This window comes from Scomber japonicus, unplaced genomic scaffold (genome assembly GCF_027409825.1).
Source record: "Scomber japonicus isolate fScoJap1 unplaced genomic scaffold, fScoJap1.pri scaffold_475, whole genome shotgun sequence".
NCBI classification, from domain to species: domain Eukaryota; kingdom Metazoa; phylum Chordata; class Actinopteri; order Scombriformes; family Scombridae; genus Scomber; species Scomber japonicus.
In genome coordinates this window covers 20,049-35,062 of record NW_026518538.1, presented here as the reverse complement: position 1 = coordinate 35,062, position 15,014 = coordinate 20,049, and the positions used below count along the sequence as shown (strand labels likewise).

Sequence of the window (15,014 nt, the reverse complement as noted above, 5' to 3'; positions counted from 1 at the left end):
CTCCCTCCCTCCTTCTTCTCTCTTTCTTTCCTTCCCCCTACCTTCCTTCCTTCCTTCCTTCTTTCCTCCGTCCTTCCTTCCCTTTCTTCCTTCCTTCCTTCCATCCTTCCTTCCTTCCTTCCATCCTTCCTCCCTTCCTTTCAATGAGTGTCCTATAAAGGGTTAAAGGATCATTACCGTTTTTTACAACCTGGACCTTATTTCTAGCATTAAATACGATCATTTACTCACCCAGACAACTTTGGTGTCATTTGGAGTCGTTCGGACGACGTTAGCTTAGTGGAGCGCTGCGTATACATCAGGGGGGTCAAACTCATTTTCATTCAAGGGCCACATTCAGCCCAATTTGATCTGATGTGGGCCGGATCATTAAAAAGATGGAAGGAAGGAAGGAAGAGAAGTCAAGAAGGATGGAATTAAGGAAACAAGGAAGGAAAAGAAGACAGGAAGAAAAAAATGGAAGAAATGGAAGAAAGACAGGTGGATGGAAAAAAGAGAACGAAGGAAGGAAGTAGGAAAAGAAGACAGGACGGAAATATGGAAGGAAGGAAGGAAGGAAGGAAGGACAGATAGAAGAAAAGAAGAAATATTGGTGAAATGAACTAGTTTCTCTTCCTTCCTTCACTCCTTTCCTTCCTTCCTCCTTTCCTTCCTTCCTCCTTTCCTCCCTCCTTTCCTTCCTTCCTTCTTTCCTCCCTTTCTTCCTTCCTTCCTCCCTCCATTCCTCCCTTCCTTCCTTCACTCCTTTCCTTCCTTCCTCCTTTCCTCCCTCCTTTCCTACCTTCCTCCCTTCCTTCCTTCTTTCCTCCCTTTCTTCCTTCCTTCCTCCCTCCATTCCTCCCTTCCTTCCTTCACTCCTTTCCTTCCTTCCTCCTTTCCTCCCTCCTTTCCTTCCTTCCTCCCTTCTTCCTTCCTTCCTTCCTTTTTTCCTCCTTTCCTCCCTTCTTCCTCCCTTCTTCCTCCCTTCCTTCTTTTCTCTGTCCTTCCTTCTTTCCTTTCCTTTCCTTTCCTTTCCTTTCCTTTCCTTTCCTGCCTTCCTTCCTCCCTCCTTTCCTTCCTTCCTCCTTTCCTCCCTTCCTTCCTTCCTTCCTTCCTTCCCTCCTTCCGTCCTCCCTTCCCTCCTTCCTTCCTCCCTCCTTTCCTCCCTTCCTTCTTTTCTCTGCTGTCCTACAAACGTCAGACAAGATATTTATATACACATAAATATGCAACTGTAACATTTGTCTTGATATTCTCATTATTAAGAAAACACATTGTAATTGATACATAACAACCCCAAGCCATTGATTCTCTCACTACACAGACATTTTTAAAACACACAATAAAAGAAGATTAAAGCTCAGCTAATTATATTTTGGGAATGAATCAATGATGAATATATATTTTATTTTGCAGGTCGACGTGTTTGAGCTTCTGTTTTACTTTGACGACACTCTGGGTCATCTGATGTGGTAAGAAGTCCCCAAACTCTTCTTCTGCAGCATAATAATTAGGGCTGGGCCAAAAAAATCAATTTTTATATTAATCGTGATTTTTGCAGATTTTTTTCTGCCATTTTATTTATTTATTCTTTTTTTTTTAATTTTCTAAAGACCAGCTAAATGTAGCAGTTTAGTTTATTGTAAGATGTTGGCGGATGAGGATGTTTTTTGTGAGGGCAGGTGCACAGTTTTAAAAATAAATTTCACAAACTGATGTGATGTGTGTATTGTTTTATGTAAATATGACTTATGATGTATTATCAAGTGTTTGGTTCAACCTGTTCTTGTTTAAGGAAAGAAAATCACAATAATTGAAATATGAAACCGCAATACTTGTTTAATCAGAATCGCAATTTAAATCGAATCGGGACCCAAAAATCATTAGAGAATCGAATCGGCACAAAAGCATATCGGCCCAGCCCTAATAATAATTTTAATTTAATTGATGCTAATGTCAGAAATATGGATAAATGTGCTGATTCATTTGAGTGGAAGTGAGGACATTTCTACTGGCAGGAATTAAACCCAGCAGGAATTACTTATGATCATCTAACTACATGATTTCTGTCACTGTATTCAGAAGAAATGAATTTCAGACAGGAAATGAAATGTAACACTAGCACCAAGCTAACAGAGATTAGCGTTACGTCTTTAGCATTGCCTGCTCAGTCCTGTGTTTGCACTCCGCTCAGAATGAAACATGAGGATTTATTATTAGAGTAAAATAGATTTAACCCTTTATTGGGCAAATAATTATATTTGGTAACTTCTGTAAATATCCCAAAATATCCTTCCTTCCTTCCTTCCTTCCTTTCCTTCCTTCCTTTCCTTCCTCCCTGCCTTCTTTCTTCCCTTCCTCTTTTCCTTTCTCCCTCCCTCGTTCCTTATTTCCTCCGTCCTTCCTTCCTTTCCTTCCTTCCATCTGTTCTTCCTCCCTCCCTCCTTCTCTCCTCCCTTCCTTCTTTCCTTCCTCCGTCCTTCCTTCCTTCCATCTATCTGTTCTTCCTTCCTTCCTTCCTTTCCTTCCTTCCATTTATCTGTTCTTCCTCCCTCCCTCCTTCTCTCCTCCCTTCCTTCTTTCCTTCCTCCGTCCTTCCTTCCTTCCTTTCCTTCCTTCCATCTATCTGTTCTTCCTTCCTTCCTTCCTTTCCTTCCTTCCATCTATCTGTTCTTCCTCCCTCCCTCCTTCTCTCCTCCCTTCCTTCTTTCCTTCCTCCGTCCTTCCTTCCTTCCTTTCCTTTCTTCCATCTATCTGTTCTTCCTCCCTCCCTCCTTCTCTCCTCCCTTCCTTCTTTCCTTCCTCCGTCCTTCCGTCCTTCCTTCCTTCCTTCCTTTCCTTCCTTCCATCTATCTGTTCTTCCTTCCTTCCTTCCTTTCCTTCCTTCCATCTATCTGTTCTTCCTCCCTCCCTCCTTCTCTCCTCCCTTCCTTCTTTCCTTCCTCCATCCTTCATTTCCTTCCTTCCATCTGTCCTTCCTTCCTTCCTTCCTTTCAATGAGTGTCCTTTTATTGCCTATATTTCCAACATGTAACCACTTTCTATTGCAGAGGTGTCAAACTCATTTTCATTCAAGGGCCACATACAGACCAATTTGATCTCATGTGGGCCGGATCATTAAAAAGATGGAGGGAAGGAAGGAAGGAAGGAAGGAAGGAAATAAGAAGGGAAGGAAGGAAAGACAGGCAAAAGGAAGGAAGGACAGAAGGAAGAAAGGTAGGAAGGACAGAAGGAAGAAAGTAAGGAAGGACAGAAGGAAGAAAGGGAGGAAGGACAGAAGGAAGAAAGGGAGGAAGGACAGATGGAAGGAAAGAAGGAAGGAAGGAAGGAACGAAGGACAGAAGGAAGAAAGGTAGGAAAGACAGAAGGAAGAAAGGAAGGAAGGACAGAAGGAAGAAAGTAAGGAAGAAAGGGAGGAAGGACAGAAGGAAGAAAGGAAGGAAGGACAGAAGGAAGAAAGGTAGGAAAGACAGAAGGAAGAAAGGAAGGAAGGACAGAAGGAAGAAAGGAAGGAAGGACAGAAGGAAGAAAGGAAGGAAGGACAGAAGGAAGAAAGGTAAGAAAGACAGAAGGAAGAAAGGAAGGAAGGACAGAAGGAAGAAAGGAAGGAAGGACAGAAGGAAGAAAGGGAGGAAGGACAGAAGGAAGAAAGGGAGGAAGGACAGAAGGAAGAAAGGTAGGAAAGACAGAAGGAAGAAAGGAAGGAAGGACAGAAGGAAGAAAGGTAGGAAAGACAGAAGGAAGAAAGGGAGGGAGGACAGAAGGAAGAAAGGTAGGAAAGACAGAAGATAGAAAGGAAGGAAGGACAGAAGGAAGAAAGGAAGGAAGGACAGAAGGAAGAAAGGAAGGAAGGACAGAAGGAAGAAAGGGAGGAAGGACAGAAGGAAGAAAGGAAGGAAGGACAGAAGGAAGAAAGGTAGGAAAGACAGAAGATAGAAAGGAAGGAAGGACAGAAGGAAGAAAGGGAGGAAGGACAGATGGAAGGAAAGAAGGAAGGAAGGACAGAAGGAAGAAAGGTAGGAAGGACAGAAGGAAGAAAGGTAGGAAAGACAGAAGGAAGAAAGGAAGGAAGGACAGAAGGAAGAAAGGAAGGAAGGACAGAAGATAGAAAGGAAGGAAGGACAGAAGGAAGAAAGGAAGGAAGGACAGAAGGATGAAAGGTAGGAAAGACAGAAGGAAGAAAGGAAGGAAGGACAGAAGGATGAAAGGTAGGAAAGACAGAAGGAAGAAAGGAAGGAAGGACAGAAGGAAGAAAGGGAGGAAGGACAGAAGGAAGAAAGGGAGGGAGGACTAAAAGGAAGAAAGGAAGGAAGGACAGAAGGAAGAAAGGAAGGAAGGACAGAAGGAAGAAAGGTAGGAAAGACAGAAGGAAGAAAGGAAGGAAGGACAGAAGGAAGAAAGGAAGGAAGGACAGAAGGAAGAAAGGAAGGAAGGACAGAAGGAAGAAAGTGAGGGAGGACTAAAAGGAAGAAAGGTAGGAAAGACAGAAGATAGAAAGGAAGGAAGGACAGAAGGAAGAAAGGAAGGAAGGACAGAAGGAAGAAAGGTAGGAAAGACAGAAGGAAGAAATGAAGGAAGGACAGAAGGAAGAAAGGAAGGAAGGACAGAAGGAAGAAAGGGAGGAAGGACAGAAGGAAGAAAGGAAGGAAGGACAGAAGGAAGAAAGGAAGGAAGGACAGAAGGAAGAAAGGGAGGGAGGACTAAAAGGAAGAAAGGAAGGAAGGACAGAAGATAGAAAGGAAGGAAGGACAGAAGGAAGAAAGGAAGGAAGGACAGAAGGAAGAAAGGTAGGAAAGACAGAAGGAAGGAAGGAAGGACAGAAGGAAGAAAGGTAGGAAAGACAGAAGGAAGAAAGGTAGGAAGGACAGAAGGAAGAAAGGAAGGACAGAAGGAAGAAAGTAAGGAAGGACAGAAGGAAGAAAGGGAGGAAGGACAGATGGAAGGAAAGAAGGAAGGAAGGAAGGAAGGAAGGACAGAAGGAAGAAAGGTAGGAAAGACAGAAGGAAGAAAGGAAGGAAGGACAGAAGGAAGAAAGGTAGGAAAGACAGAAGGAAGAAAGGAAGGAAGGACAGAAGGAAGAAAGGAAGGAAGGACAGAAGGAAGAAAGGGAGGAAGGACAGATGGAAGGAAAGAAGGAAGGAAGGAAGGAAGGAAGGACAGAAGGAAGAAAGGTAGGAAAGACAGAAGGAAGAAGGGAAGGAAGGACAGAAGGAAGAAAGGAAGGAAGGACAGAAGGAAGAAAGGAAGGAAGGACAGAAGGAAGAAAGGTAGGAAAGACAGAAGGAAGAAAGGAAGGAAGGACAGAAGGAAGAAAGGTAGGAAGGACTAAAAGGAAGAAAGGTAGGAAGGACAGAAGGAAGAAAGGAAGGAAGGACAGAAGGAAGAAAGGGAGGAAGGACAGAAGGAAGAAAGGAAGGAAGGACAGAAGGAAGAAAGGGAGGAAGGACTAAAAGGAAGAAAGGTAGGAAAGACAGAAGATCGAAAGGAAGGAAGGACAGAAGGAAGAAAGGAAGGAAGGACAGAAGGAAGAAAGGTAGGAAAGACAGAAGGAAGAAAGGAAAGAAGGACAGAAGGAAGAAAGTGAGGGAGGACTAAAAGGAAGAAAGGAAGGAAGGACAGAAGGAAGAAAGGGAGGAAGGACAGAAGGAAGAAAGGAAGGAAGGACAGAAGATAGAAAGGAAGGAAGGACAGAAGGAAGAAAGGTAGGAAAGACAGAAGATAGAAAGGAAGGAAGGACAGAAGGAAGAAAGGTAGGAAGGACAGAAGGAAGAAAGGAAGGACAGAAGGAAGAAAGTAAGGAAGGACAGAAGGAAGAAAGGGAGGAAGGACAGATGGAAGGAAAGAAGGAAGGAAGGAAGGAAGGAAGGACAGAAGGAAGAAAGGTAGGAAAGACAGAAGGAAGAAAGGAAGGAAGGAAGGACAGAAGGAACCTACCTTCCTCCCTTCCTTCCTTCTTTCCTCCCTTTCTTCCTTCCTTCCTCCCTCCATTCCTCCCTTCCTTCCTTCACTCCTTTCCTTCCTTCCTCCTTTCCTCCCTCCTTTCCTTCCTTCCTCCCTTCTTCCTTCCTTCCTTCCTTTTTTCCTCCTTTCCTCCCTTCTTCCTCCCTTCTTCCTCCCTTCCTTCTTTTCTCTGTCCTTCCTTCTTTCCTTTCCTTTCCTTTCCTTTCCTTTCCTTTCCTGCCTTCCTTCCTCCCTCCTTTCCTTCCTTCCTCCTTTCCTCCCTTCCTTCCTTCCTTCCTTCCTTCCCTCCTTCCGTCCTCCCTTCCCTCCTTCCTTCCTCCCTCCTTTCCTCCCTTCCTTCTTTTCTCTGCTGTCCTACAAACGTCAGACAAGATATTTATATACACATAAATATGCAACTGTAACATTTGTCTTGATATTCTCATTATTAAGAAAACACATTGTAATTTATACATAACAACCCCAAGCCATTGATTCTCTCACTACACAGACATTTTTAAAACACACAATAAAAGAAGGTTAAAGCTCAGCTGATTATATTTTGGGAATAAATCAATGATGAATGTATATTTTATTTTGCAGGTCGACGTGTTTGAGCTTCTGTTTTACTTTGACGACACTCTGGGTCATCTGATGTGGTAAGAAGACCCCAAACTCTTCTTCTGCAGCATAATAATGTTAATTTAATTGATTGTAATGTCGGAAACACAGATAAATGTGGCAGACTGATTCATTTGGACATTTCTACTGGCAGTAAAAGCATTAAACTCAGCAGGAATTACTTCAGATCATCTAACTCTATGATTTCTGTCACTGTGTTCAGAATGAAACACAATTATACTGTAAAAAGTAGAATTTCAGACAGGAAATGAAATGTAACACTGGCTAGCACCAAGCTAACAGAGATTAGCGTTACGTCTTTAGCATTGCCTGCTCAGTCCCGTGTTTGCACTCCGCTCAGAATGAAACACGAAGATTTATTAGAGTAAAATAGATTTAACCCTTTATTGGGCAAATAATTATATTTGGTAACTTCTGTAAATATCCCAAAATATCCTTCCTTCCTTCCTTCCTTCTTTCCTTCCTTCCTTTCCTTCCTCCCTGCCTTCTTTCTTCCCTTCCTCTTTTCCTTTCTCCCTCCCTCGTTCCTTATTTCCTCCGTCCTTCCTTCCTTTCCTTCCTTCCATCTGTTCTTCCTCCCTCCCTCCTTCTCTCCTCCCTTCCTTCTTTCCTTCCTCCGTCCTTCCTTCCTGCCTTCCTTTCCTTCCTTCCATATATCTGTTCTTCCTTCCTTCCTTTCCTTCCTTCCATCTATCTGTTCTTCCTCCCTCCCTCCTTTCTCCTCCCTTCCTTCTTTCCTTCCTCCGTACTTCCTTCCTTCCTTTCCTTCCTTCCATCTATCTGTTCTTCCTTCCTTCCTTCCTTTCCTTCCTTCCATCTATCTGTTCTTCCTCCCTCCCTCCTTCTCTCCTCCCTTCCTTCTTTCCTTCCTCCGTCCTTCCTTCCTTCCTTCCTTTCCTTCCTTCCATCTATCTGTTCTTCCTCCCTCCCTCCTTTCTCCTCCCTTCCTTCTTTCCTTCCTCCGTCCTTCCTTCCTTCCTTTCCTTCCTTCCATCTATCTGTTCTTCCTTCCTTCCTTCCTTTCCTTCCATCTATCTGTTCTTCCTCCCTCCCTCCTTCTCTCCTCCCTTCCTTCTTTCCTTCCTCCATCCTTCCTTTCCTTCCTTCCATCTGTCCTTCCTTCCTTCCTTCCTTTCAATGAGTGTCCTATAAAGGGTTAATGGAGCAGAGGATTGTGAGTTTTACTTTGGTAACTTTGTGCTAGAACTATATATCACAACCAGATTTTATTGCCTATATTTTCAACATGTAATCACTTTCTATTGCAGAGGTGTCAAACTCATTTTCATTGAAGGGCCACATACAGACCAATTTGATCTCATGTGGGCCGAATCATTAAAAAGATGGAAGGAAGGAAGGAAGGAAGAAAGGAAGGAAATAAGAAGGGAAGGAAGGAAAGACAGGCAAAAGGAAGGAAGGACAGAAGGAAGAAAGGAAGGACAGAAGGAAGAAAGGAAAGACAGAAGGAAGAAAGTAAGGAAGGACAGAAGGAAGAAAGGGAGGAAGGACAGATGGAAGGAAAGAAGGAAGGAAGGAAGGAAGGACAGAAGGAAGAAAGGTAGGAAAGACAGAAGATCGAAAGGAAGGAAGGACAGAAGGAAGAAAGGAAGGAAGGACAGAAGGAAGAAAGGTAGGAAAGACAGAAGATAGAAAGGAAGGAAGGACAGAAGGAAGAAAGGAAGGAAGGACAGAAGGAAGAAAGGAAGGAAAGACAGAAGGAAGAAGGGAAGGAAGGACAGAAGGAAGAAAGGAAGGAAGGACAGAAGGAAGAAAGGGAGGAAGGACAGAAGGAAGAAAGGAAGGAAGGACAGAAGGAAGAAAGGAAGGAAGGACAGAAGGAAGAAAGTGAGGGAGGACTAAAAGGAAGAAAGGTAGGAAGGACAGAAGGAAGAAAGGAAGGAAGGACAGAAGGAAGAAAGTAAGGAAGGACAGAAGGAAGAAAGGGAGGAAGGACAGATGGAAGGAAAGAAGGAAGGAAGGACAGAAGGAAGAAAGGTAGGAAGGACAGAAGGAAGAAAGGTAGGAAAGACAGAAGGAAGAAAGGAAGGAAGGACAGAAGGAAGAAAGGAAGGAAGGACAGAAGGAAGAAAGGGAGGAAGGACAGAAGATAGAAAGGAAGGAAGGACAGAAGGAAGAAAGGAAGGAAGGACAGAAGGAAGAAAGGTAGGAAAGACAGAAGGAAGAAAGGAAGGAAGGAAGGATAGAAGGAAGAAAGGAAGGAAGGACAGAAGGAAGAAAGGAAGGAAGGACAGAAGGAAGAAAGGAAGGAAGGACAGAAGGAAGAAAGGGAGGGAGGACTAAAAGGAAAAAAGGCAGAAAGGACAGAAGGAAGAAAGGAAAAGAACACACGAAGGAAAGTGGGCCGGATTGCACCCCTCGGCGGGCCGGTCCTGGCCCACGGGCCGCATGTTTGACACCCCTGTTCTATTGGATTGCATGAACCAAGTCTTTTTCATACATTATATTACTTATGGGCACCGCTGCAGTGATGGCTTGTTTATATTCGCCTACAACATGAATTCATCTGTTGACAAGAACCACAGATTGTATGAAGAGCAGCAGGTGATCCAGCTGTCAATCACAGCTGTCAATCAACACCCACACAGCTGACGTCAAAGCTGTTATAAGTCTTAAAATCAATCAATCAAACTTTACTTGTGTAGTACTTTTCATACTTTGCTTTACAGAGTCTGAACAAACAGATCATTACAAACAGGAAGTCATTAAACACTATCATAACTCTCCAGAATCTGCAATGAGGAAACACCACAAGTAGGATTTAGATTAATTAACCCTTAAACAGGCCTTACTAGTTATGTCATTTGCACCTCAAGTAAGGAAGGAAGGAAGGAAGGAAAGGGGGGAAGAAGGAAGGAAAGGAGGAAGGAAGGGAAGCAAGGGAGGAAGAAGGAAGGAAAGGAAGGAGGGAGGAAGCAAGGAAGGTAGGAAGGAAAAGAGGGAAGAAGGGAAGGAAGGGAGGAAGTAGGAAGGAAAGGAAGGAGGGAGGAAGAAGGAAGGAAGGAAAGGAGGGAGGAAGGGGAGGAAGGGAGGAAGTAGGAAGGAAAGGAAGGAGGGAGGAAGAAGGAAGGAAAGGAGGGAGGAAGGAAGGAAGGGAGGGAGGGAGGGAGGGAGGGAGGGAGGAAGGAAGGAAGGGAGGAAGAAAGAAAGGAAGGACAGATGAAGGAAGGAAGAAAGGAAGGACAGATGAAGGAAGGAAGAAAGGACAGAAGGAGGGAACATTTACCCTAACAGCTGAACTTAGATCTGAGGAAGGAAGGAAGGAAGGACAGATGAAGGAAGGGTGGAAGGAAGGAAGGACAGAGGAAGGACCCGGGAGGACAACAAGAAGGTTAAAGAGTCTGTATCTCCTGGTGCACGTTGTCTGTTTAAGGGTTAAATAAATAAATATTAATAAAATATTTAAAAAATATATTAAAAGGAAAGAATAGAATAAAGGCACTATAGAATAAAGTGAGTAAAAGCGGAGATGTTAGGAGTTAAAGAGTAAAAGTAATGAAGTAAAACAGACATAAAAAGTTGGGTTATGAAGAAGAAACTATAAAATAGAGTCCAGGTAGTAAAAACGGATTAAAATAGAAAATAAAAGGCAGATTAATAAATAAATAAAATCCAATTGAAAGCCAAATTAAAAAGGTATAGGTGTTAAATTTACTTTCTGTTGCTGATAAAATCCTAGTAATGAAGAGAAGGAAGGAAAGGAGGGAGGGAGGAAGGAAGAAGGAAGGAAAGGAGGGAGGGAGGGAGGAAGGAAGGAAGGAAGGAAGGAAGGGATGACAGGAGGGAGGAAGGAAGGGAGGAAAGGAAAAGAGGAAGGGAGGAAGGAAGGAAAGAAGGAATGGAGGAAGGAAAGAAGGACAGAGGAAAGAAGGAAGGGAGGAAGGAAGGAAGAAAGGGAGGAAAGAGAGAGGAAGGACAGAAAGAAAGAAGGAGGAAAGGAGGAAGGACAGACGGAAAGAAGGAAGGGAGGAAAGAAGGGAGTAAAGGAAAGAGGGTAGGGAGGAAGGAAAGGAAGTGAGGTAGAAGGGAGGGAGGAAAGAAGGAAGGAGGGACAGAGGAAAGGAGGAAGGAAGGAGGAAGGAAGGAAGAAAGGGGATGGAGGGAGGGAAGAAGGAAGGGAGGAAAGAGAGAGGAAGGAAAGAAAGAGAGAAGGAGGGAGTGAGGAAGGACAGATGGAAGGGAGGAAAGAAGGAACAGTCAAAACAGACGGGAGGACGACAGGAAGTTTAAAAAGCAGCAACTAGAACTATTTAGAAATCAATCATTTCCTAAATCACATGAATTTAGAGATTGAGACCATAATGACTCTTTGAGTATCTAGTTTAGAGCATTTCTCTCCTCTCCTCTTCTCTCCAGGTACGTCCCTCTCTTCCTCGTGCTCTTCCTCTTCTTCACTGGTTGTTTCTGCCACAGGAAGCTGGAGGAGAAGATGCCGAGGGCGGCGTGGATGCTACTCGCTCCTAATGCCGCCTACTACTGGTCAGCAGTCACTGAGTTATCTTCTCTAATCAAACAGAAGGAGTCAGGGGGTTTTACAGACAGGAAGTAGAAATAAAGCTTCACCGCTAAATCTGAGAGGTTTTTACAGACAGGAAGTAGAAATAAAGCTTCACCGCTAAATCTGAGAGGTTTTTACAGACAGGAAGTAGAAATACAGCTTCACTGCTAAATCTGAGAGGTTTTACAGACAGGAAGTAGAAATAACGCTTCACCGCAAAATCTGAGAGGTTTTACAGACAGGAAGTAGAAATAAAGTAAAGCTTCACCGCAAAATCTGAGAGGTTTTACAGACAGGAAGTAGAAATAAAGCTTCACCGCTAAATCTGAGAGGTTTTTACAGACAGGAAGTAGAAATACAGCTTCACTGCTAAATCTGAGAGGTTTTACAGACAGGAAGTAGAAATAAAGCTTCACTGCTAAATCTGGTAAACTTATAAACACATATATATATGTATAATTACCTGTCTGCAAAGCTCAGAGGAAACTTAATCACTGCTTTCTCTGTATAAATACATTCAGCGCACACTACTACCACTACAGTCTACAGTTAGTCAGTTAGCTGTGTTAGCCGCCGAGTTAGCCGCTGAGTTAGCTGCCGAGTTAGCAGCCGAGTTAGCAGCCGAGTTAGCCGCTTAGTTAGCTGCCGAGTTAGCCGCTTAGTTAGCTGCCGAGCTAGTAGCCGAGTTAGCCGCCGAGCTAGCAACTGAGTTAGCAGCAGAAAGCTCTCAGGCGTAGCGTCCATGTTTCTGGTAGAGGTGGTGACTTTGATTGACAGGTGACACTTGGTAGGGGGCGGGGCTTCAGCGGACTCAGAGGCCACTCCCACAGCGTTTGGGAGCAGAGAAAGAGGCTGATTTTTACACAACTTTGAAGCCTAATTTCATATATTTGGCGATTTTTTTTAATCATTGAAATTTGGCAGGGTGGTTAACAACACACTTTTCTGTGGTATGTCAAACTCAGAACACATATTTATTCTGACTTTACACGGACTTTAAAGTGCTTTTAAAACTTAGAGTAACTGTGATGATGGGTTTAACATTAATTTAGACTTATTTAGCTGTTTTCTGTCTCTCAAAGAACAGCTGATGAGACACTGTGACTTATGTGTGTGATGAATAAAACAGCAGCAGCTCGTCAGGCAGGTGTTAGTAATAATTAATCAGGAGCTTCTCAGGTGTTGCTGACTAATTACTTTACTCACAGAGGACGACACTTAGGGATGAAAGAAGAAATCGAGAGCCACTGTGGAAGCTCTTTAAATACTAACTACATTCCCCTCACGTCATGCCTCAGTTTGAACATTTAAGTGTCTTCTTAACACACTTATGTACAGACGAGCGACTTCCTCCCTTCAAGCTCCCTTCAAGCTTTAGTCTGACTATAGTTTCCATAACAACCATCATTTTTACAGCTGAGTTTTCTTCCTGGCTCTCAGTAACTTAACCTTCATGTTGTCCCTCCCCCCGTCTGTTTTGACTGTTCCTTCTTTCCTTCTTTCCTCCCTTCCATCTGTCCTTCCTCCCTCCTTCTCTCTTTCTTTCCTTCCTTCCTTCTTTCCTCCCTCCATCCCCTTTCCTTCCTCTCTCTTCCTTCCTTCTTTCCTTCCTCCATCCCCCTTTCTTCTTTCCTTCCTTCCTCCCTCCCTCCTTCTCCTCTTTCTTTCCTCCCCCTACCTTCCTTCCTTCTTCCCTCCTTCCTTCCTTCCTTCCTTCCTTTCTTCTTTCCTCCATCCTTCCTTCCTCCCATCCTTTCAATGAGTGTTCCTATAAAGGGTTAAGAAGCCTTCCTCCTGTCCTTCTTTCCTCTGTCATTCTTTCCTTCCTTCCTCCCTTCCTCTTTTCCTTTCTCCCTTCCTCCCTCCCTCCCTCCCTTCCTTCCTTCTTCCTCCATCCCCTTTCCTTCCTCTCTTCCTCCATCCTTTCCTTCTTTTGTCTGTCATTCTTTCCTTCCTTCCCTTCCTCTTTTCCTCCCTCCCTCCCTCCCTCCTTTCCTTCCTTCTTTCTCCCTCCTTTCCTCTGTCATTCTTTCCTTCTTTTCCTCTTTTACTTCTCTCTCTCTCTCTCTCTCTCTCTCTCTCCTCTCTCCTCTCTCTCTCTCTCTCTCTCATCTCCTCTCTCTCTCTCTCTCTCTCCTCTCTCTCTCTCTCTCCTCTCTCTCTCTCTCTCTCTCCTCTCTCTCTCTCTCTCTCTCTCTCCTCCTTTCCCTTCCTTCCTTGACTCGAGGACAACAGGAGGGTTAAGTACACAATTTTTCAGTTTCAGGTTTTTTTTTGGTCACAGTCAGTGTGTTTAAAGTCGTTAAGGGATTATAACCACTTTCAAAAATCCAATTTCGAAATTGGAAATGTTACCGGGCATCTGAGAGCTCAATGAAGTGCAACTTGAGGAAACACATGCAAATAGACAAACCGAGCAAAGACAGAAACCTTCAATTTAAAAACACACACGAAGCATTAAGAGAAAAATAAAAAAAAACTAATCCAACAGACTCTCTCTGTCTGTGTGTGTTTCCTCTGGCAGGTACCTGATCACTGAGGGTCAGACCTTCATCCTCTTCATCTTCACCTTCTTCGCCATGACTGCCATGGTGATGCACCAGAGGAGGCGAGGCATGGTTCCCAACGGCAACGGCCTCTTTATGCTCTACAGGTACACAGGAACTGATGCACTGATGAGTTTAAAGGTTTAAAGTGTGTGTAATTATTTTTAGATATTTAAAATTGTATGTTAAAGCTGCATTTAGTAACTTTCCACATTAATGTCCTTAAATAGCAATAAATACTAACACCCAGAAGCCCTGTATGGTGATGTTTCACGTTGGAGGTGATGAAAGCAAATTTTTTCCCCTTTTGGATTAACCCTTTATTGGGCAAATAATTATATTTGGTAACTTCTGTAAATATCCCAAAATATCCTTCCTTCCTTCCTTCCTTCCTTTCCTTTCTCCCTCCCTCCTTCCTTCCCTTCCTTCCTTCCTTCCTTCCTTCCTTTCCTTCCTCCCTGCCTTCTTTCTTCCCTTCCTCTTTTCTTTTCTCCCTCCCTCGTTCCTTATTTCCTCCGTCCTTCCTTCCTTTCCTTCCTTCCATCTGTCCTTCCTCCCTCCCTCCTTCTCTCCTCCCTTCCTTCTTTCCTTCCTCTGTCCTTCCTTCCTTTCCTTCCTTCCATCTGTTCTTCCTCCCTCCCTCCTTCTCTCCTCCCTTCCTTCTTTCCTTCCTCCATCCCCCTTTCTTCTTCCTTCCTTCCTTCTTTCTTCCCTTCTTCCCTTCCTCCCTCCTTCTCTCTTTCTTTCCTCCCCCTAGCTTCCTTCCTTCCTTCTTTCCTCCGTCCTTCCTTCCTTTCCTTCCTCCCTCCTTTCCTTCCTTCCCTTCCTTCCTTCCTTCCATCCTTCCTTCCTTCCTTCCTTCCTTCCTCTCAATGAGTGTCCTATAAAGGGTTAAGTTCGGATCCATCCAAATTCTCCAACAGTGACAAAGTACAGACACAGCTTTCATCAGAGTAGCGACTTACTTAAGCATGTTAGACTTTTGCCAATTAGCTCTCAGCACACAGTAAAGCTGAGGCTGATGGGAATGTCATTAGTTTTGCAGGTGTTTGGTCATAAAAATGAATAATCGGAGGATCTAAGTTATTACAAATCATTCTGAGGGGAACATGAATGTCTGAACCAAATTTCATGACAATCAAATAAAGTATTCGACTCGAAGCCTCAAAGGTCAACAGGTGGAAAAGTTAGTATGATTGATCCTGAATGTATAAAACTTCACTGTAATCCAGCTGATACTTGTTGACAGGGATTTCCTGGTCAAGGTTCTTTTTAGCCTTGATTCAAATGCTTTTAATATTGATTATCTGATGATATAAAGTTTAATCCAATTTATGCATTTACACAGAAAGAGAAGATATGCAATGCTGATTTAATAAGTATCTGACACA

The 15,014-nt window shown here is 43.6% G+C and overlaps 1 protein-coding gene across 1 annotated transcript in view; it reads left to right on the top strand.

Annotated features, from left to right (window-relative positions):
- Positions 1-6,522: 6,522 nt before the first annotated feature.
- LOC128354709 (ceroid-lipofuscinosis neuronal protein 6 homolog) overlaps positions 6,523-15,014 on the top strand; it is a gene marked incomplete at its 5' end in the record, with an annotated part of 11,929 nt that continues 3,437 nt past the window's right edge. Inside the window, 3 exons of the mRNA XM_053314885.1 lie at positions 6,523-6,578; positions 10,936-11,058; positions 13,602-13,730. Coding sequence (XP_053170860.1) covers positions 6,523-6,578; positions 10,936-11,058; positions 13,602-13,730 — 308 coding nt within the window. The remainder of the gene's footprint in view (positions 6,579-10,935; positions 11,059-13,601; positions 13,731-15,014) is intronic.